Source organism: Paroedura picta, unplaced genomic scaffold (genome assembly GCF_049243985.1).
Source record: "Paroedura picta isolate Pp20150507F unplaced genomic scaffold, Ppicta_v3.0 Ppicta_v3_sca21, whole genome shotgun sequence".
In the NCBI taxonomy this organism is placed as follows: domain Eukaryota; kingdom Metazoa; phylum Chordata; class Lepidosauria; order Squamata; family Gekkonidae; genus Paroedura; species Paroedura picta.
In genome coordinates this window covers 2,277,890-2,294,485 of record NW_027518618.1, presented here as the reverse complement: position 1 = coordinate 2,294,485, position 16,596 = coordinate 2,277,890, and the positions used below count along the sequence as shown (strand labels likewise).

General features: G+C 52.7%; 1 protein-coding gene across 3 annotated transcripts; it reads left to right on the top strand.

Moving 5' to 3' along the window:
• The first annotated feature begins 3,080 nt into the window (after positions 1-3,080).
• Positions 3,081-16,531, top strand: LOC143828333 (NTPase KAP family P-loop domain-containing protein 1-like). Of its 3 annotated transcripts, XR_013227578.1 has the most exons (6): positions 3,081-3,197; positions 5,102-5,166; positions 7,173-7,304; positions 8,807-10,617; positions 12,497-14,054; positions 14,172-16,531. XR_013227578.1 is itself a non-coding variant. In XM_077318698.1 (5 exons), exons 2-5 carry the CDS (start codon positions 5,145-5,147, stop codon positions 12,806-12,808), a joined length of 2,277 nt encoding a protein of 758 aa, XP_077174813.1. In that variant the 5' UTR covers positions 3,081-3,197; positions 5,102-5,144; the 3' UTR covers positions 12,809-16,531. The 3 variants fall into 3 exon arrangements, 2 of the variants coding, with proteins under 2 accessions (XP_077174813.1, XP_077174814.1); XM_077318698.1 differs by having other exon boundaries at positions 12,497-16,531; XM_077318699.1 differs by lacking the exon at positions 3,081-3,197 and having other exon boundaries at positions 5,092-5,166; positions 12,497-16,531.
• The last annotated feature ends 65 nt before the right edge of the window (positions 16,532-16,596 follow it).

Genomic DNA, 16,596 nt, shown 5'->3' with positions numbered 1-16,596 from the left:
CTCTGCAACGAGATAGTCCCATCTGGGAGTGATGGGAGACAAGGACACCCAAAGTGTGTTGTAAAGGGCCGGGGGGGACGAAGTAAAGGGCCGGGGGGGGGGGAGAAGGCGTCCTTCGCGGCCCACCTCCAATTAGTTGAAGGACCACATGTGGTCCACGGCCCACAGGTTGGGGATCGCTACTCTAAGGTAATCCCCTCAGCCTGTTGACCCCTGTGCACCCCACCCTAATTAGCCTCCTGTTCTTTCAAGCCAGGGTGTGTGTGTGGAGGGGGGAAACTGAAATTATTGTGACCCCCCCCTTGTTGCCTGCACCAGAGGCTCCCCCCACTTCCCCCCCCCAGGTATGGCAGTGGTGCTTGGCGTAGCCTTCCTCGCAAGGCTGTTGTGAAGCTGAGAGAACAACGTTCATGGCCCTGAGCTCTTAGCAGGAAGAGGGGGAGAAAAGGTGATAGATGAGAGCCCACCAGTGCTTCTCACAGATGACCTCTCAGCGGGGTCTGAGCTGTGTGGGCCCACAGGCATTTGGTTTTTTGGGTGCCCCAGCCAGGCTGCAGTGCAAATAGCTGAAACAGGCATGTTTCTCCAAGGCAGAGTTTCTGGAATCCCTGGGGTTCCTTGATGGCCCTGGAAGGGTTCCTCGAATGGGTGGGAATTAATGTTTAGTATATATTTGTAATTTGTTAAACATTTATCAGGTGGCATGACCATATGTCATCTGATAAATGTTTAACAAATTTTTAAAAATTAATTCCCACCCACCTCCTCTCAAACTGGCCAATGATGGGTCTGGGGTGGGTGGGAAGGGGAGGGGCTTGGGTGGGCGTGTCCACGGCTCTGCTTCCCAACCCTGTTCTGCAGCATCGCCCATTTCTGGAGGGTCTCGAAGCCTGAAGCATGTTCCACAGGGGTTTCTCAACAGTAAAAAGGAGTGACCTGAGCGCTTCTTATGTGGAAGAGCTACTTGCCACGATAACTTTATCTTCACCAGTGTTGACTTTGCAGGTGTGATTTACCTGTCATAGGCAGAGGGTGCATCCTTGCCCATTAAAATCTTAAAGGGTTGGATGGAATGGACCTTGAGGGTCATCTAGTCCAACCCCCCCCCCCATGCAATGCGGGGAATTCACAACTGCCTCTCCCCCAGTGACCCCTGCTCCGTGCCCAAAAAAGGCCACCAATATAGTTAATCTCTAAGGTGATCTGGGATTCTGCCTCTTTTCTCCTGCTACAGCCAGACTCACACAGCCACCTTGGACACTCAATGGTTATCCTAACTCCCCCCCCCCATACCAGAAAATGTATTTGATGTGCCGTTTCCTGCCAATAAATGGATTATCTATTGCTTTTAAAAATCCATTGTCATTTTTTTTACAATCTTAACACTTGCTGAAAATGATAACTATAATAGCAGAATGCCTGCAACCCAATACGCACGGAGGGGGAGGGGGCTTCCTGTTTCTAGAGAGCCAGTTTGGTGTCCCTTCATGTTGCCTCCTGACTCTGAGATTCAGGGAACTGGTGCCTCTGAATGTGGAGGTTCCCCTCAACCGCCTTGGCTAGCAGCCATTGATAACAGAGGAGCTTTGCTGTATCAGACAAATGGTTCATCTAGTTCAGCTTCAGAAGAGCCCTGCAGGGTCAGACCAGGGAGGGCCCATCCAGTCCAGCCTCCCGTCACACCCACCTCTGGAGGGCCAGCCACAGGGCAGGGAGGCCGAGGCCTTCCTAAGGACATCAGGGGAGCCCTGCTGGGTCAGACCATGGAGGGCCCATCCAGTTCAGCCTCCCGTCTCACCCAGGGGCCAGCCAGTTCCTCTGGAGGGCCAGCCACAGGGCAAGGAGGCCGAGGCCTTCAGAAGGACATCAGGGGAGCCCTGCTAGGTCAGACCAGGGAGGGCCCATCCAGTCCAGCCTCCCGTCTCACCCAGGGGCCAGCCAGTTCCTCTGGAGGTCCAGCCACAGGTCAGGCAGGCCGAGGCCTTCCTAAGGACATCAGGGGAGCCCTGCTGGGTGAGACCAGGGAGGGTCCATCCAGTCCAGCCTCCCATCTCATCCAGGGGCCAGCCAGTTCCTCTGCAGGGCCAGCCACAGGGCAGGGAGGCTGAGGCCTTCCTAAGGACATCAGGGGAGCCCTGCTGGGTCAGACCAGGGAGGGCCCATCCAGTCCAGCCTCCCATCTCATCCAGGGGCCAGCCAGTTCCTCTGGAGGGCCACCCACAGGGCAGGGAGGCTGAGGCCTTCCTAAGGACATCAGGGGAGCCCTGCTGGGTCAGACCAGGGAGGGCCCATCCAGTCCAGCCTCCCATCTCATCCAGGGGCCAGCCAGTTCCTCTGCAGGGCCACCCACAGGGCAGGGAGGCTGAGGCCTTCCTAAGGACATCAGGGGAGCCCTGCTGGGTCAGACCAGGGAGGGCCCATCCAGTCCACCCTCCCGTCTCACCCAGGGGCAGCCAGTTCCTCTGTAGGGACAGCCACAGGGCAGGGAGGCCGAGGCCTCCCCTGATAAGAACCTCAGAAGAGCCCTGCTGGATCAAGTCATTGGTCCATCTAATCCAGCATCCTGGCTCACACAGGGGTCAATCAACAAGTGGGCATAGAGGCTGAGGCCTTCCCCTGATGTTGCCTCTGGGCTCTGGGATTTAGGCTGACTGCCTCTGAATGTGGAGGCTCCCCTCAATCCCCATGGCTAGCAGCCACTCTATCCTCCTTAATGTCGCTTTCAGGCTGTTTATTCCTCTGGCAGCCTCCCGCATCTGAATCCCTCTCAGTAAGGAAGTGGGGGGAAATCTGGAGCCAAGATCCCCTAATTATTAGGAAGGCCGATCACTCTGCAAATTTCTTGTGGCATGCTTTTTTACCCGTGGTGGAGCACCTGCTGAGATGACAAAGGGTCCCTTGCACCGTTCCTGGAAGTGCCATGAGTGAACCAGAGATGCCGGAGCCCATGCTCCCCCTGCCCCCCCCCCCCGGAGCTTTTTGGTCCTCTGCTTTCTTTAAGGCTCTCAATCATAGCAACGGGAGTGCTCTGCTTTCCTGCCCAGCCTCGCCCTTGAAATACGCCGGCCCTCTCAGCCTTGCCCAACCAAACCTGCAAAAAGTATGTTTGAATCTGATAACGCTATCTGGCACGGAAGTGGGCGAACTTCGCACCTGAGCCGGAACCGGGCACTGTGCTGCCTGCATCCTTCCTGCCCGTAAGTAGACCATCCTTCCTTCTCAGTCCTGTTCCTGCTGTTTTGGGGGGGGGGGTTACAGGTGTGGCTCTGCTGAGGCTGTTCTTCGTCCCACCCACCTCTGCCCAAGCAGACGCCGGATCCTGAACCATCAGGGTTTGTTGTGGTTCAAAGTCCAGGCAGGAGAACACGCACCCTTCATTCCCAGGCTGGCTCGATGGGTGACAAAACGAATCCTCCTCAAAGACTTCACAAAATTTATTCTGGCCTCAGGCTTGTTTCCGTGGTCTAAAGTCTGTCCGGGCTTCAAGGTGCCACCAGACCTCTGTTTCGTTGACGGTCCCCAGGGCAATCATGGCTCCCTCGCTGGAAAAACACGAGGAGTGTTTACTCGGGAGCAAATCTCGCTGGTTTCCAGTCGGCTTCCTTGCAAGTAAGCAAACACAGAACTGCACGCAGAGCCATTTGCTGGACTAGGCAGAGGTTTGCTCCGAGCCAGCTGGTAACTTCTGAATCTGTCCCATAGTCCTGCTTTTGATTCAGTTTCTTAAATCACGGGAGAGGCGTTAAGTTGTCCTTCAGCTCTTTGACGGGAGCGGTATGGTCGCTGTGAGTGCAGAGAAGGCGGCCCTTGTGTCTCTGAATGGGCCTCAGAGCCGGAGGAGGACTTACGTTGGACTTACGGTCCCTGTTCAGCAAAAACACATGGTGTTCCCTGTACCGAAAGCAGCCTCAGGAGCCAGACTGAGCTGTATCAGACGGCCAGTTTGCATTGTGGTTGTGTGCTTCCTCGCTTGTGGGGCGAAAAGCGACTTGGGCGGGGAGGTTTCTGTTCTCCAAAATGGTGAAAAACCAAAGAGTTCAGAATCCCGGCCCTTCTCTCCCAACTGGATTGCAACTCGTTTAAAATCTTCATCAAACGAGTGTCAAATTTGTCAAAGCAGGGCTGGTCTTCCAAGTGAGCCACCCCAGGGACTAGGAAGGAGGTGACAAGGGAGTGCTTGTGCGTGCATTAATGTGGGAGGCAACAGGCATATCCTAGAATCATAGAATCATAGAGTTGGAAGGGGCCATACAGGCCATCTAGTCCAACCCCCTGCTCAACGCAGGATCAGCCCTAAGCATCCTGAAGCATCCAAGAAAATTGTGTATCCAACCTTTGCTTGAAGACTGCCAGTCTTCTGGACCTGCCAGTCCTCTGGACTGCCAGTCCTCTGGACCTGCACCGTCCATTACGGCTCCCGTGGCGGAAAATGAAGGTAGAGACAAGAGAGAAGGGAGGGGAAGAGAAGGAGGAGAGGAACCCTCACGCTGCTTCCCTCTTGGGGAGGTAGAATATGGAGCAAGGCATTGTCTAGGGTTGCCAGCCTCCAGCTGGCGCCTGGAGATTTCCCAGAATTTGGAGGGGAGGCGGCCAAAAAGTTGCACAAATAAATACAAATTATAATCGATCTCCAGACAACAAAGATGTCCCTCCAGGAAAAAGCAGCTGCTCTGGAGGGTAGACTCCGTGGCATTATACCCTGGGCTCCACCCCCAAATCTCCAGGGTCACACAGCCTGGAGCTGGCAACAATAGCCTAACACTCCCTAAGGCAGGGGTAGTCAAACTGCGGCCCTCCAGATGTCCATGGACTACAATTCCCAGGAGCCCCTGCCAGCGAACACTGGCAGGGGCTCCTGGGAATTGTAGTCCATGGACATCTGGAGGGCCGCAGTTTGACTACCCCTGCTCTAAGGTGACGAGGGCCATAGCCAGAATCCCAGTTCACTCTCCCACCAGTCCCCTTTCAAGGCAATCTCTGAGACCCTCTTTGCTGCAGGGACTCACCTGCGTTGGTTATGGGTGTGAAGCATGTTCCCCAGAGATACTGTCCCCCTGCCTCACCCTGGGCTGACGCTTCCGTCTCCTCTTTCTTCTTTCAGCTGCCAACATCCGATGATCTTCAGTGCTCCGTAGCGGCTATCGATGATGGCCTCCCTGCCCAGAGGTAACTGAAGGGGCAACTGGGCTTTCGTGCACCTGCCTGACGTCTCAGAGAAGCCGATGGATGGATGGATGGATGGATGGATGGATGGATGGATGGATGGATGGATGGATGAATGAATGAATGAATGAATGAATGAATGAATGATGTTTGTATCCTGTTTGAGGGAGACAGACATGTCCCCTTGTTGTCCTGGCAGATTATGCCAGGTGATAAACAACAGATTTAGTTTGCAAAGCATTTCACCATGCAGGCTTTGCCCAGGGAAGCGATAAAAATACAATTTTGTATTTAATGCATGTAAAGACTCTATAGTAAAATTATTACAAAATTAATAGAAAGAGCATTAAAAAGACTGGATGTAAACTGATTACAAAAATAGATACGTGTTTTTGAGACGGAGCAACTGCACACCAGACACTTATTAACCATAAAACTATAGACCAGGGGTAGTCAAACTGCGGCCCTCCAGATGTCCATGGACTACAATTCCCAGAAGCCCCTGCCAGCATTTGCTGGCAGGGGCTTCTGGGAATTGTAGTCCATGGACATCTGGAGGGCCGCAGTTTGACTACCCCTGCTATAGACTATATAGCAGGGGTGGCCAAACTGTGGCTCCATCAGGAGGAAGAGCTGGGTGTCATCAGCTTATTGGTAACAACAGCCCAGCCCAAACCTCCATGCCAGTTGAGCAAGAGGGCGCATAAAGATATTGAATAGGACTGGGGAGAGAACTGCTCCCTGAGGGACTCCACATGCAAGCTGGTGGCATTTTGACGCACTCTCTCCTATTGTTACCGTGATCCCGGAGAAAGGAGATCAGCCACTGAAGGGCAGTCCGTCTAATCCCAGCCTCGGCGAGCTAGAAGCTCATGATCAACTGTACCAAATGCTGCTGAGAGGCCTAGTAATACAAGCAGTGCTAATTCACCCTGGCCCAACTGGCGATGGAGGTCTGGCCATGGGGTAGGGCCAGGGTGACTGGCGCTGCCTCTACCCCATGGCCAGGCTGGAAACCAGACTGGGATGGGTCTAAGACCAAGAATGCTGACAGTGGCTCCACGACAGCCCTTTCAAGAATCTTCCCAGAAGCACAAGTACAAGTTAATAAGCTGTTGCAGGGTCCAGAGATGGGTTTTTGAGCAGCAGGTAAACCTCTGCCTCTTTGCCCTTCCAGGAATTCTCCTGCTGAGAGGGAGAGGTTGATTATTTCCTAGAGGGGGGGCTGCTACTCTTCTACCAATTGTTTTTAGCAGCCACGATGGACATGGGTCTAAAGGGCAAGTGGTCGGCTTCCCTGCCTTCAGCATCTTGTCCGCTAAAGTCGTCATGAGTCATCTGAAGTGACTCAGTGTTCTCTCCAAAGACGGCCGAGGGGCCTCTAGTTCACTTTCTGTGTCTGAAGTTGGAGGGAGGTCGTGGCAGAGTGTCAAGATTTGGTCTTCAAAACGACAAATGCCTCTCAGCCTGATGTCCAATTGGTCGTTATTTTGGCACCCTCCCTCCAGCTTTCCTACATAATTGTGCTGGGCCTGAGTTAGCAGCCACGACTGTGGGCGATTAAAATTTGCATTTTCCCGACTTCACCACCATCACATAGTCTCCTAACTGAGTTCTGTAAGATGTTCTTGCAACTTCAACATGTCAGGGCTGTGTGCTTTGGCTGCTGAAGTGGCCATTCCAGCCTGAAGCAGCCATCTGAAGTGTAAATGTTACCCTCATTAACACCTCCACTAAAAATAGCCCCATAGTGTTATTCCACACCACTCCCTGCCTAGTGTTAACAGTTTGGAAAACTTGCCCTTTGTGCTTTTTCTTGTTGGGGGAGACCACAGAGAGCTAATCTGTTTCCATTTAAATTCCATATCCTGCATCCTTTATCCGATACTTATTTGTAATCCTAATCTCGTTTTTGTACTCCTAATATTATTCGATCTCTCGTGCTTATTCGATCTCGCTTGTTAACGCGGGTTTGTCTTTTGTCCTCACCCACCTGGCTCCACCCGCAGAGTTCCAGAACAAAGATGACGCCTACTGCTTCTCCCTGGCTAAGGCCCTCTACAGCGTCTCCACTCCTGTGACCGTGGGGTTCTACGCCCCGTGGGGACACTGCACAAGCTTCCTCTTGGGCAGGATCCAAGGTGAGTCCTCGCACTCGGCCGCAGAGAGGAAGACGAGGACGGGCCTTGTCCAGGGGAAGGGAATTCCATAGGCTAGGGTACACATTTCTGTTGGACGAGGCAATGGCTGACATGGCAGCCCTCTTTAAGTATTTGAAAGGTTGTCACTTGGAGGAGGGCAGGATGCTGTTTCTGCTGGCTGCAGAGGAGAGGACATGCAGTAATGGGTTTAAACTTCAAGTAAAATGATATAGGCTAGATATCAGGAAAAAGTTTTTCACAGTCAGAGTAGTTCAGCAGTGGAATAGGCTGCCTAAGGAGGTGGTGAGCTCCCCCTCACTGGCAGTCTTCAAGCAAAGGTTGGATACACACTTTTCTTGGATGCTTTAGGATGCTTAGGGCTGATCCTGCGTTGAGCAGGGGGTTGGACTAGATGGCCTGTGTGGCCCCTTCCAACTCTGTGATTCTGTGATTCTATGATCAGCCGAGCTGGAGAGGCTGCATTAGAAAGAGTGAGTTGAAAGAAGAGAGCAGAGGACGAGTTTCTTAGTGTAAAAACCACCAGAGGGGCATCCTTTTCTCATGGGGTTGGATGCAGCCAGCTGAGCCAGTGCAGTCCCCAGAGCTCCCAACTCCCCAGCCCCACACGGGGGCAGGCACAGAAAAGGAAATAATTTGAGGTAGCAATTCGTGGGTGGAGCTCTCCTGCCCAACGTTGGCAAAGGAGGTCCCCAGTACCCAATGAAATGGAAACCCTCCCCCAAACACCGCTCCTGTTGTGGCCCTCATCCACAATTTGGGGAACCTTCCCTTTTGGTCCTCCATCTCCTGCCCGTTTCCTTGATGGGGGAGACCATGGAGGGCTAATCTGTTTCCATTTGAATTCCGTTTTCTACATCACTTCCCTGGTACTTATTTGTTCTTGCGCTTTCTCGTTTTTGTAATCCCAATTCTATTGCATTGCTTATTAGATCTCTCGTGCTATTCGATTACACTGCTTCATGCTATGTAACCTGCCTTCGCTGAGAAAGGCAATCTATAAATGAAGGGAATAAACAAACAAAAAATTTGGCAGGGCCCCAGGACTCTTAGCATCCAGCTGAACAGCCGGGTCTAATAAAATTGGTCAGTTCTAAAGTGCGTTCATAGATCAAAGTGTTATACAATGAACAGGTGTCAAAACAGGCTTATGATTAATTCAAAAGAAATTCCGTCTAAACATCCGGAAGAAATTCCTGACAGTCAGAGCGGTTCCTCAGTGGAACAGGCTTCCTTGGGAGGTGGTGGGCTCTCCATCTTTGGAGATTTTTAAGCAGAGGCTGGAGAGCCATCTGACAGAGAGGCTGATTCTGTGAAGGTTCAAGGAGGTGGCAGGTGACAGTGGATGAGCGAGAGGGTTGTGAGTGTCCTGCGTAGTGCAGGGGGTTGGACTAGATGACCCATGAGGTCCCTTCCAACTCTAGGATTCTATGATTCTATAATTGGCAAGATCTGTGATCCAAATCTTTTCCTTTTCACCCCAGAGTACATGCGTCTTCAGTCGCTGAAAAAGGACCAGCAGGAGTTTCAGCGGACAGGGGCGAAACAGCGTGAGACCTCGGGCTGGGCTCTGGTCTCCCTTGCCTTCCTGATGATCTTCTTCCGTCCCGTCCTGACCCCCCGGCACAAGCAAAGGAAGAACGTGCGGCACCTCTTTATCCATTTCAGCGCCTGGGAATTTGCGGGCAGCGATCAGCTGTGGGCAGGCCTGATTACTGCTCTGTGTGATGGCATCGAGGGCTATTTTGGCCTTGCCCCCATGAGTCTCTACCGGGCCGTCGGCAGGAAATGCGGCATCCTTCAGGCCCCTCTCGATAAAGAATGGGTCAGCAAGAAATACCTCTGCCTTCCATTGTGGGCTGCGGTGCTCCTGGTTTCCGGGGTGGCCATTGGCGTGGCCGTCCTCATCCTTGTTTTTGGGGTCCCTGTTGGTGACGCTTCAGGAGATGCCATCGCTCTCGTCGAGGGCATTGGCGCCACGGCGGTCGGCTTCACCGTCGCGGCAGGGATCAGGATGGCTGTCGTGGTGGCGAGGAACGTGATCGTCACTCAGAAGGCCCAGCTGGAGAGGCAGATGAACCGGACGGACCTGAGTGCCCAGCTGGGTTTCATGAGCAACGTCAAGAGGGAAGTCAAGGTCGTTGCCAAGTTCCTCCAGTTCATGGAGATCTTCCAGCGGAGGAAGCTCCGCGTGGTGCTCGTGATCTCCAGCTTGGACCGATGCAGCCCTGACAAAGTGGTGGGTGTCCTGGATGCCATGAACATCCTTCTCTCGGACTACGAGGCCCCCTTCGTCTCCATCCTGGCGGTGGACCCGAGCGTGATTGTGGCCTGTGTGGAGAGCTCCCTGTACATGAAAGGCATGGCCAACAACGGCTACGATTTCTTGAACCGCATCATCACTCTGCCCTTCTCGGTTCCCAAGATGGACTGCGAGACCAAGATGCAGATGATTAAAAACATCGTGGACTGGAGAGAAGAGCTGGAGAAGAGCTTCGAAGATGAGGAAGAACCGGGAGCGGATTCCCAGCACGGAAACCAGCGGGGAAACCAGTCGGGGCCTCCTCCAGGATCAGCCTTGTGCCCCTGTAGAGATTCTGTGGACTGCATAGGACCCAGGCTGGCCAAAGATGATGCTGAGATCCCTCTGGTGGCCGTTCCCAAAGGGCAAGAGCCGCCAAGAGTGAGATGCGGGAAAGGCTTCAAAGCCAAGGACCTGATCCGGGAGGCTTTGGCGTTCCTCCAGGACGAAAGCATGAAGGAATACATGACCGACAACCTGGTGCAGATGAAAAGGATCGTCAACACCGTCTCCGTCACGGTCAGACTCATGGCGACGGAAGTCCCCCGGGAGAAGCTGTGCCCGCGGAAGGCGGCAGCCTGGGTCCTCTTGGTCAACCAGTGGCCCTGCCGCTTGAGCTGGATCATGCAGTGCATCGAGGACGACGAGCAGATGAGCCACTTGGGCTTGCCCCACACGTGCCCCCTGCCTCCCAGCCTCTTCCTGTGGGAGGTGTACGAGAAGTACGTGGAGGAGCTCGACATGTTCAAAGCCCCGCTGGAGAAGCTGCTGGAGCTGGACGGGGACCCCGAGCTCTTCCAGAGCTTCCTCTGCGGCCGGTTCCAGGTGAAGGACGCCCTCTTCTTCCTGCCCTTCACGGTCAACCTGGACTCGTCCTTGAAGAGGCACATGGAGCTACTGCGAGGCAGCCGCACCCTGAAGCGAACGGAGAAGTCGGCGAGGCTCCCCACGTGCACGCTCATGAAGATGTCGGTGGAAGAGGTCTGCTGGGAGGTAGGCAGACGCAGGATCGTGTCTCTCGGGGCCGGGGTCTGGGAGCCTTGTGGTCTGCCGGGGGTCCCTGAGGCAGTGCATATAAAAACATGGCATTGAACCATTAAACATGGCATTGAACCATTAAACATGGCATTGAACCATTAAACATGGCATTGAACCATTAAAAAAGCAACCTTTAAAATGACAAAATGGTTCAATAAAGCACATAAACAGATAACACCAGAGCTAGGGGATGAGGGCCAATCAAGGCAAACGGGGGTATGCCGGACAAAACGGAAGAGGCTTCACCTATGGGTGGAAGATGATAATAGAGGAGATGGACAGCTCTACCTGGGGAGGGAGTCCCAAAATTCTGGTGCTGTGACCAAGAAGGCCCTGTCTAGGCTGTTGCTCGTCTGGCTTCCAATCGTGGGCTTCTAAAAGTGATAAGAGTGTTTGGTAGGTTCAGGTGAGAGAAGGCAGACCATAAGGCAGGGGTAGTCAAACGGCGGCCCTCCAGAGGTCCATGGACTGCAATTCCCAGGAGCCCCTGCCAGCGAATGCTGGCAGGGGCTCATGGGAATTGTAGTCCATGGACCTCTGGAGGGCCGCTGTTTGACTACCCCTGCAATAAGGTATGTTGGTACTGTGCAGTAGCCATTCTCCACCTTTTTGTGGCCATGCTCCTTTCAGGCGCTCTCCTGCAGTAGGCTGGCTGCTTGAGAGGTGACTTCAGCCAAAAAAGGCCCCTGTTGAGAATGGCAGCTTTACAGGGACCTGTCAGATTCCCCCAGTAGGAAGGAATGAAAGCAGCATTGGGGTGCATGTTTTTTAAATTTCCCAGCAAGGAAAGGACAGGGAGAATAAAGGGTCAATGCCCCCCAGATTGGTCTCTGTCTGAAGAAAGCCATCCCGGGGGCTACATTTGCAAAAGAGGAGAGGGAAGTCTCAAATGGCGACCTTGACTCTGCCTCGCCACGTGCTCAGCTGTGGCTCTCGGCCCCTTCCTGGGTTTGAGGTTGCCAACACCAGGTTAGGAAATTCCTGGAGATTCTGTAGGGCAGGGGTAGTCAACCTGTGGTCCTCCAGATGTTCATGGACTACAATTTTCATGCAAATTGTAGTCCGTGAACATCTGGAGGGCCACAGATTGACTACCCCTGCTGTAGGCAGCTCTCCAGTCAAGCAATACCAGCCAGCTGAGGACCCCTGGCCCCGAGGGAAATACGGCTGGCCTCAATCAGAGCCTGGGCCTTTTCAGCGCTGGTCCTGCCTGGCGGAATGAGCTCCTGAGCAAGATCTGGACCCTGCCAGAACTATCCGGGTTCTACGGGGCCTGCAAGGTGGAGCTCTTCCGCCGGGGCTATGGGTGAGGCCAGCTAGACAATAGTTATGGTAAATACTGGGCCTTCCTCCTGCCCCCTCTGCCCTCCTTTCCTCCCCTGTCCCCTCCCAAGAAGCTATCTTCTGGCTGGCAACTACTTACTGACATAACCGTGTTGAATTGTGGTTTTAGAGAACTCTTAATGTGGTTTTATCTATGTGAATTATTATGGCTTGAGATTTTAGATTATGTAAACCATCCCGAGACGGGCGGCATATACACCACAAAATAAACAAATAAATAAATTGGAGGGGTGGAGGCTGATGTGGGCGTGATTTGGGGAGGAACCTCAGTGGGGTGAGAATGCCCTCAAGCCCACTCTCCGAAGCAGCCCTTTTCTCTGGGGGGATGTGATCTCTGTAGTCTGGGGAATCTGTCATAGCTCCGGGAGATCTCCAGGCCCCAGCTGGAGACTGGCATCCTAGCCTGAGGTGATACAGATGTTTATTCATTTTTGCAAGCTGGTTGTAGCCTGTCTGTTCTTCCCACTTTTTGCTTTTGGTCTTCTTGCAGCTGGACAAACTGGACCTGAAGGAGGAAAACGCCCAGCGGTACAAAGCCAGGTTGACGGAGCACAACCTGAGCGGCAGGGCCTTGGTCTACAGCGACCGAAACGAGATCCGGGAGGCGCTGGGGATGGGCCTGGGGGAATGGATGGCTTTCAGCGTGTATTTCTTTGGCGCGGCTGTCCCGCAGGGCTTCTTCCCTGCCGCAGCTTCTCCGGCCCTGGCCAGCAAGGAGAAGACCCGGTTAGACTTACACGAGAACATGCTGCAAGGGAGCTGCTTGTCCCTGAATATTTCCAAGGAAAATCTCCACCGATGATTCGGGGCCAAGACCCTGGGTGTGCGCCAGGATGGACGGCCGAGGCGGACGGGAGAATCGGGCTTCTTGGGGCTGCAGAATTCGAGCACTGGTGTTGTCTTAGCCGTGGCCCGGCAGGCTGAGCATTGGGGTTCAATGCATGCTCTCAGTCCCCGGAGCACAGCTGGGCAGCTCTGGGCCTGTGGGAATCCTCCACGTCCTTCTGAAACGGGAGGGCCCGCATTGGGGGCGTGTCTTATCCACATGATACATAAACTGGGTACGTTTCGATTTAATCCTGCCAGGCTGTAGGCAAATGGAAAGCTCTGAGGCTTTTAAATCTGCTGCTCCTTGAATCGTTTGCTCAGAGGGACACTGTGTTGGTCTCCAGCTCAATTGGAGTCCAGGCACTCCTCAGAGACCAAGCACACTTTTGGCACACGGGGTTTTGGGGATCAAAGCTCCCTTCGTGCAAGGCTATGAAGCGTGGGGTTGCCGATTCCAAAGCGGCCATTTCTTTCAGGAGAACTGGTCTCAGTCGTCTGGAGACCTGCGGTAATTTTCGAGATCTCCAGCAGTCACCTAGTGTAGTGCTTAAGAGTGGCGGCTTCTAATCTGGCGAGTCGGGTTTGTTCCCTGCTCCTTCACATGCAGCCAGACGGATGACCTTGGCCTCATCACAGTCCTGAAAGTTCTGTTCTCCTAGAGCAGTTCCGTCAGAGCTCTTTCAGCCTCACCTCCCTCCCAGTGTGTCTTATTGTGGGGAGAGGAATGGAAGGTGATTGTAAGCCGGTTTGAGACTCCTTTGGGCAGTGAAAAGCAGAGTATAAAATCAACCTTCTTCACCTTCTCATATAAGATTGCAATTTGCATTTTGGTGCCATTAGATGGCTTCTCTTTCTTTGGTCTCTGAGGCGCAGCTGGAAAGTCACCGTAGCGAGGTGGTTAAGAGTGGCAGTTTCTAATCTGGAGAACCGGGTTTGATTCCCTGCACCTCCACATGCAGCCAGCTGGGTGGTCTCCAGTTCTCTCTCAGACCTCTCTCACTACCATGTCACAGAGTGTCTGTTACTGTTGGGGAAAATATATATATATATATATATAGCTGTCTGTGTTAATGTAATAAAAAATAGCAGAGTTAATGTATAAATGATGAGACCAGCCAAGACAGGTATACACTGTTTTTACTGGCTAAACAGGAAGACAAAACAAGAAAATGCATAGCTTCCTATAGCTCATTTCAGCAGTTCTACATCTTAGCTCAGAGGTAGTCAACCTGTGGTCCTCCAGATGTTCATAGACTACGATTCCCATGAGCCCCTGCCAGAAAATGCTGGAAGGGGCTCATGGGAATTGTAGTCCATAGACATCTGGAGGACCACAGGTTCACTACCCCTGCCTTCGCTGTTACATGATGAAGATTCAAGATGCATCTGATCATCTGCCTAAAGTCTTAACAAGGATGAGGCAATGGCTCCTGATAAACACATCTGCATATCTATAAAGAGACCATTCGACCCATTCTGCCTGTCCCCACGAGCAACAACTGTAAACAAACAGTTTGTGGCTGTCTCTTGTAAACAGACAGAGTGGGACAGTTATGGGGAGAGGAAGGGAAGGCGATTGGAAGCGGCTTTGATAATCCTTCGGACAGTGAAAATTGGGATACAAAAACCCAGTTTTTCTTCTTCAGATCCAATTGAAATATCTTCTTTTTTAAAGCTCACAATTTAGAAAAGCAAACACGGCATCTGAATGGTACAAAATTATGTAAGCCAGCTAGATGCTTGGCACACATCTTTGTGCAGTTCTGAGGGATGGTGATTAGCAGCACCTCAGATGTAATTCCGTCCTCGTCATGACTCACTTTATGAATGAGACCTGCGCTGAGCGTGTGTTTGGATGTGTATTTTAGCTAGAGGGCCTGAAGACCAAATATTTGCAGTTTTGTAATGTAAGAAAAGCCAACATGGGATCCTTTGGCTCAGATTTTTGTGGCTGATGCCTTTTTTCCCCCCTTTGGAGTTTTTCATAGCTGCCAATTAAGCCTCAATTCATGCCCAGTTGGCAGGCACTTGGCTTGACTGTTTTATTTGAAACTAGGGGGAAAGCCCATTTCATTTTAAAATAAAATGGGCGCTAGGCCCCCTCCCCAGCGAAGCCTTGCTGGGGTGGCAGGAGGCTTTGGGCGGCGTTGGTGGGCCTCACCGGTAGGCGCTGTCCCCGGCGAAGCCTTGGCCCCCCCACCAGCTGCCTTCGCCGGGACACACGGAGCTTGGGGCTTGTTTCCCTGCCAGTAGCTGTGGGCCAGGCACGCGCAGGCCGCATGGAGCCTCTCTCGGAGGCACACCAGGCCCCAGGAAGCCTCCGGGTGGCTGGTGTGGCGCGGCGAGAGGCTCCACGTGGGCTGCATGGGCCTGGGCGGTGGCTGCTGGATGAGAAGGGAGGGCCATGGCCCCACATTCCCTGCCAAAGGCAGCTGGTGGGGGAGAGGCGGGAAAGGAGCAGGGCCGACGTGTCTTTGACGCGGCATCCCTGCTCCTTTCCCAAGGACGAGGGGAAGTCGGTGGGAGGACTCGCCGTCGGAGAAGGCTGCTTCTCCTTGTGTGTGGCGAGTCCCCAGGCCGGGCCAAGCAGCCAACGGGAAGCCGCACTTTGCGCAGCTCCGCATTGGCTGCTTGGACCTGGAGTAACACTTGGAAGGCCCAATCAGGAGCCGCTTTGCGGTTCCTGATTGGGCCCTGCGAGTTTTTATATGGACAGGGCCTGTCCTTTCTCCTTCCCCCTTAGGGCTTACTCTTTTATTTATACTGCTCGGTTTAAAGATGCTTTCACAAAATGGGGGTTGAAAAAAAGAGGAGAAATTGCCTAACATCACAGAAAATATCTTAACAGTGTAATTAAGCTTGTCCTAGTCCCGCTGTATACTGCATTGGTCAGACCCCACCTGGAGTCCCCTGTGCAGTACTGGAGGCCTCCGTTCAAAAAGGCCGTGGGCAAAATGGAGAGGGTGCAGAGGAGAGCGACGAAGATGATCTGGGGCCAAGGGACCAAGCCTTTGAGGGACTTGGGAATGTTCAGCCTGGAGAAAAGGAGGCTGAGAGGGGGCAGGATGGCTCTCTTGAAGCACCTGAAAGGCTGTCACTTGGAGGAGGGCAGGGAAAGGTTCCTGGATGAGCTTAAACTACATGTAAGATGGTACCGGCTAGATATCAGAAAAATCGATATGCACGGCGGAATAAATTCTGCCAATCCCCTGGGACTTTGAAAGTAAAGAAATGTTGGAGAAGAGCTAAATACTGTTGTAGAATAAAATTGCTTGTGGCTATAAGAAATAAATGGATGCTCTTTATTTTAAAAAACCCACACTTCAATTTGGCGGTGGAACGCACCATCAAGTTTCTGCTGAGTTCTGGCAACCTCATGGATATTTCAAGGCATTAAGGTGTTCAGAGGTAGCTGGCCACTGCCTGCGTCTGGTGCCCCATCCAAATACCTGCCAGGGCCAACCCTGCTGAGCTTCTGGGGTGTGATGAGGTGGGGCTAGTTTGGGCCGTCCAGGTAAGAGTAAGAAAGCCTAAAGGAGCTTTCTATCTAGCTTTCTAGTTTTGTGTTCTGTATCCTTTTATTGTGAATGGCATTATGCCGTATTTAATAAACAATGCTAGCTTTCTAGATAAAATGGGGGGTTGAGGAGATAAGCTTTTGAGTATTTATAGTGGTTGTGGTTTTAATACTTCTATTTTGTGAGATTTTAATTTTTGATTGCAACCCGCTGCAAGACGGTTCCTCGATAGCGGCAAGTAATA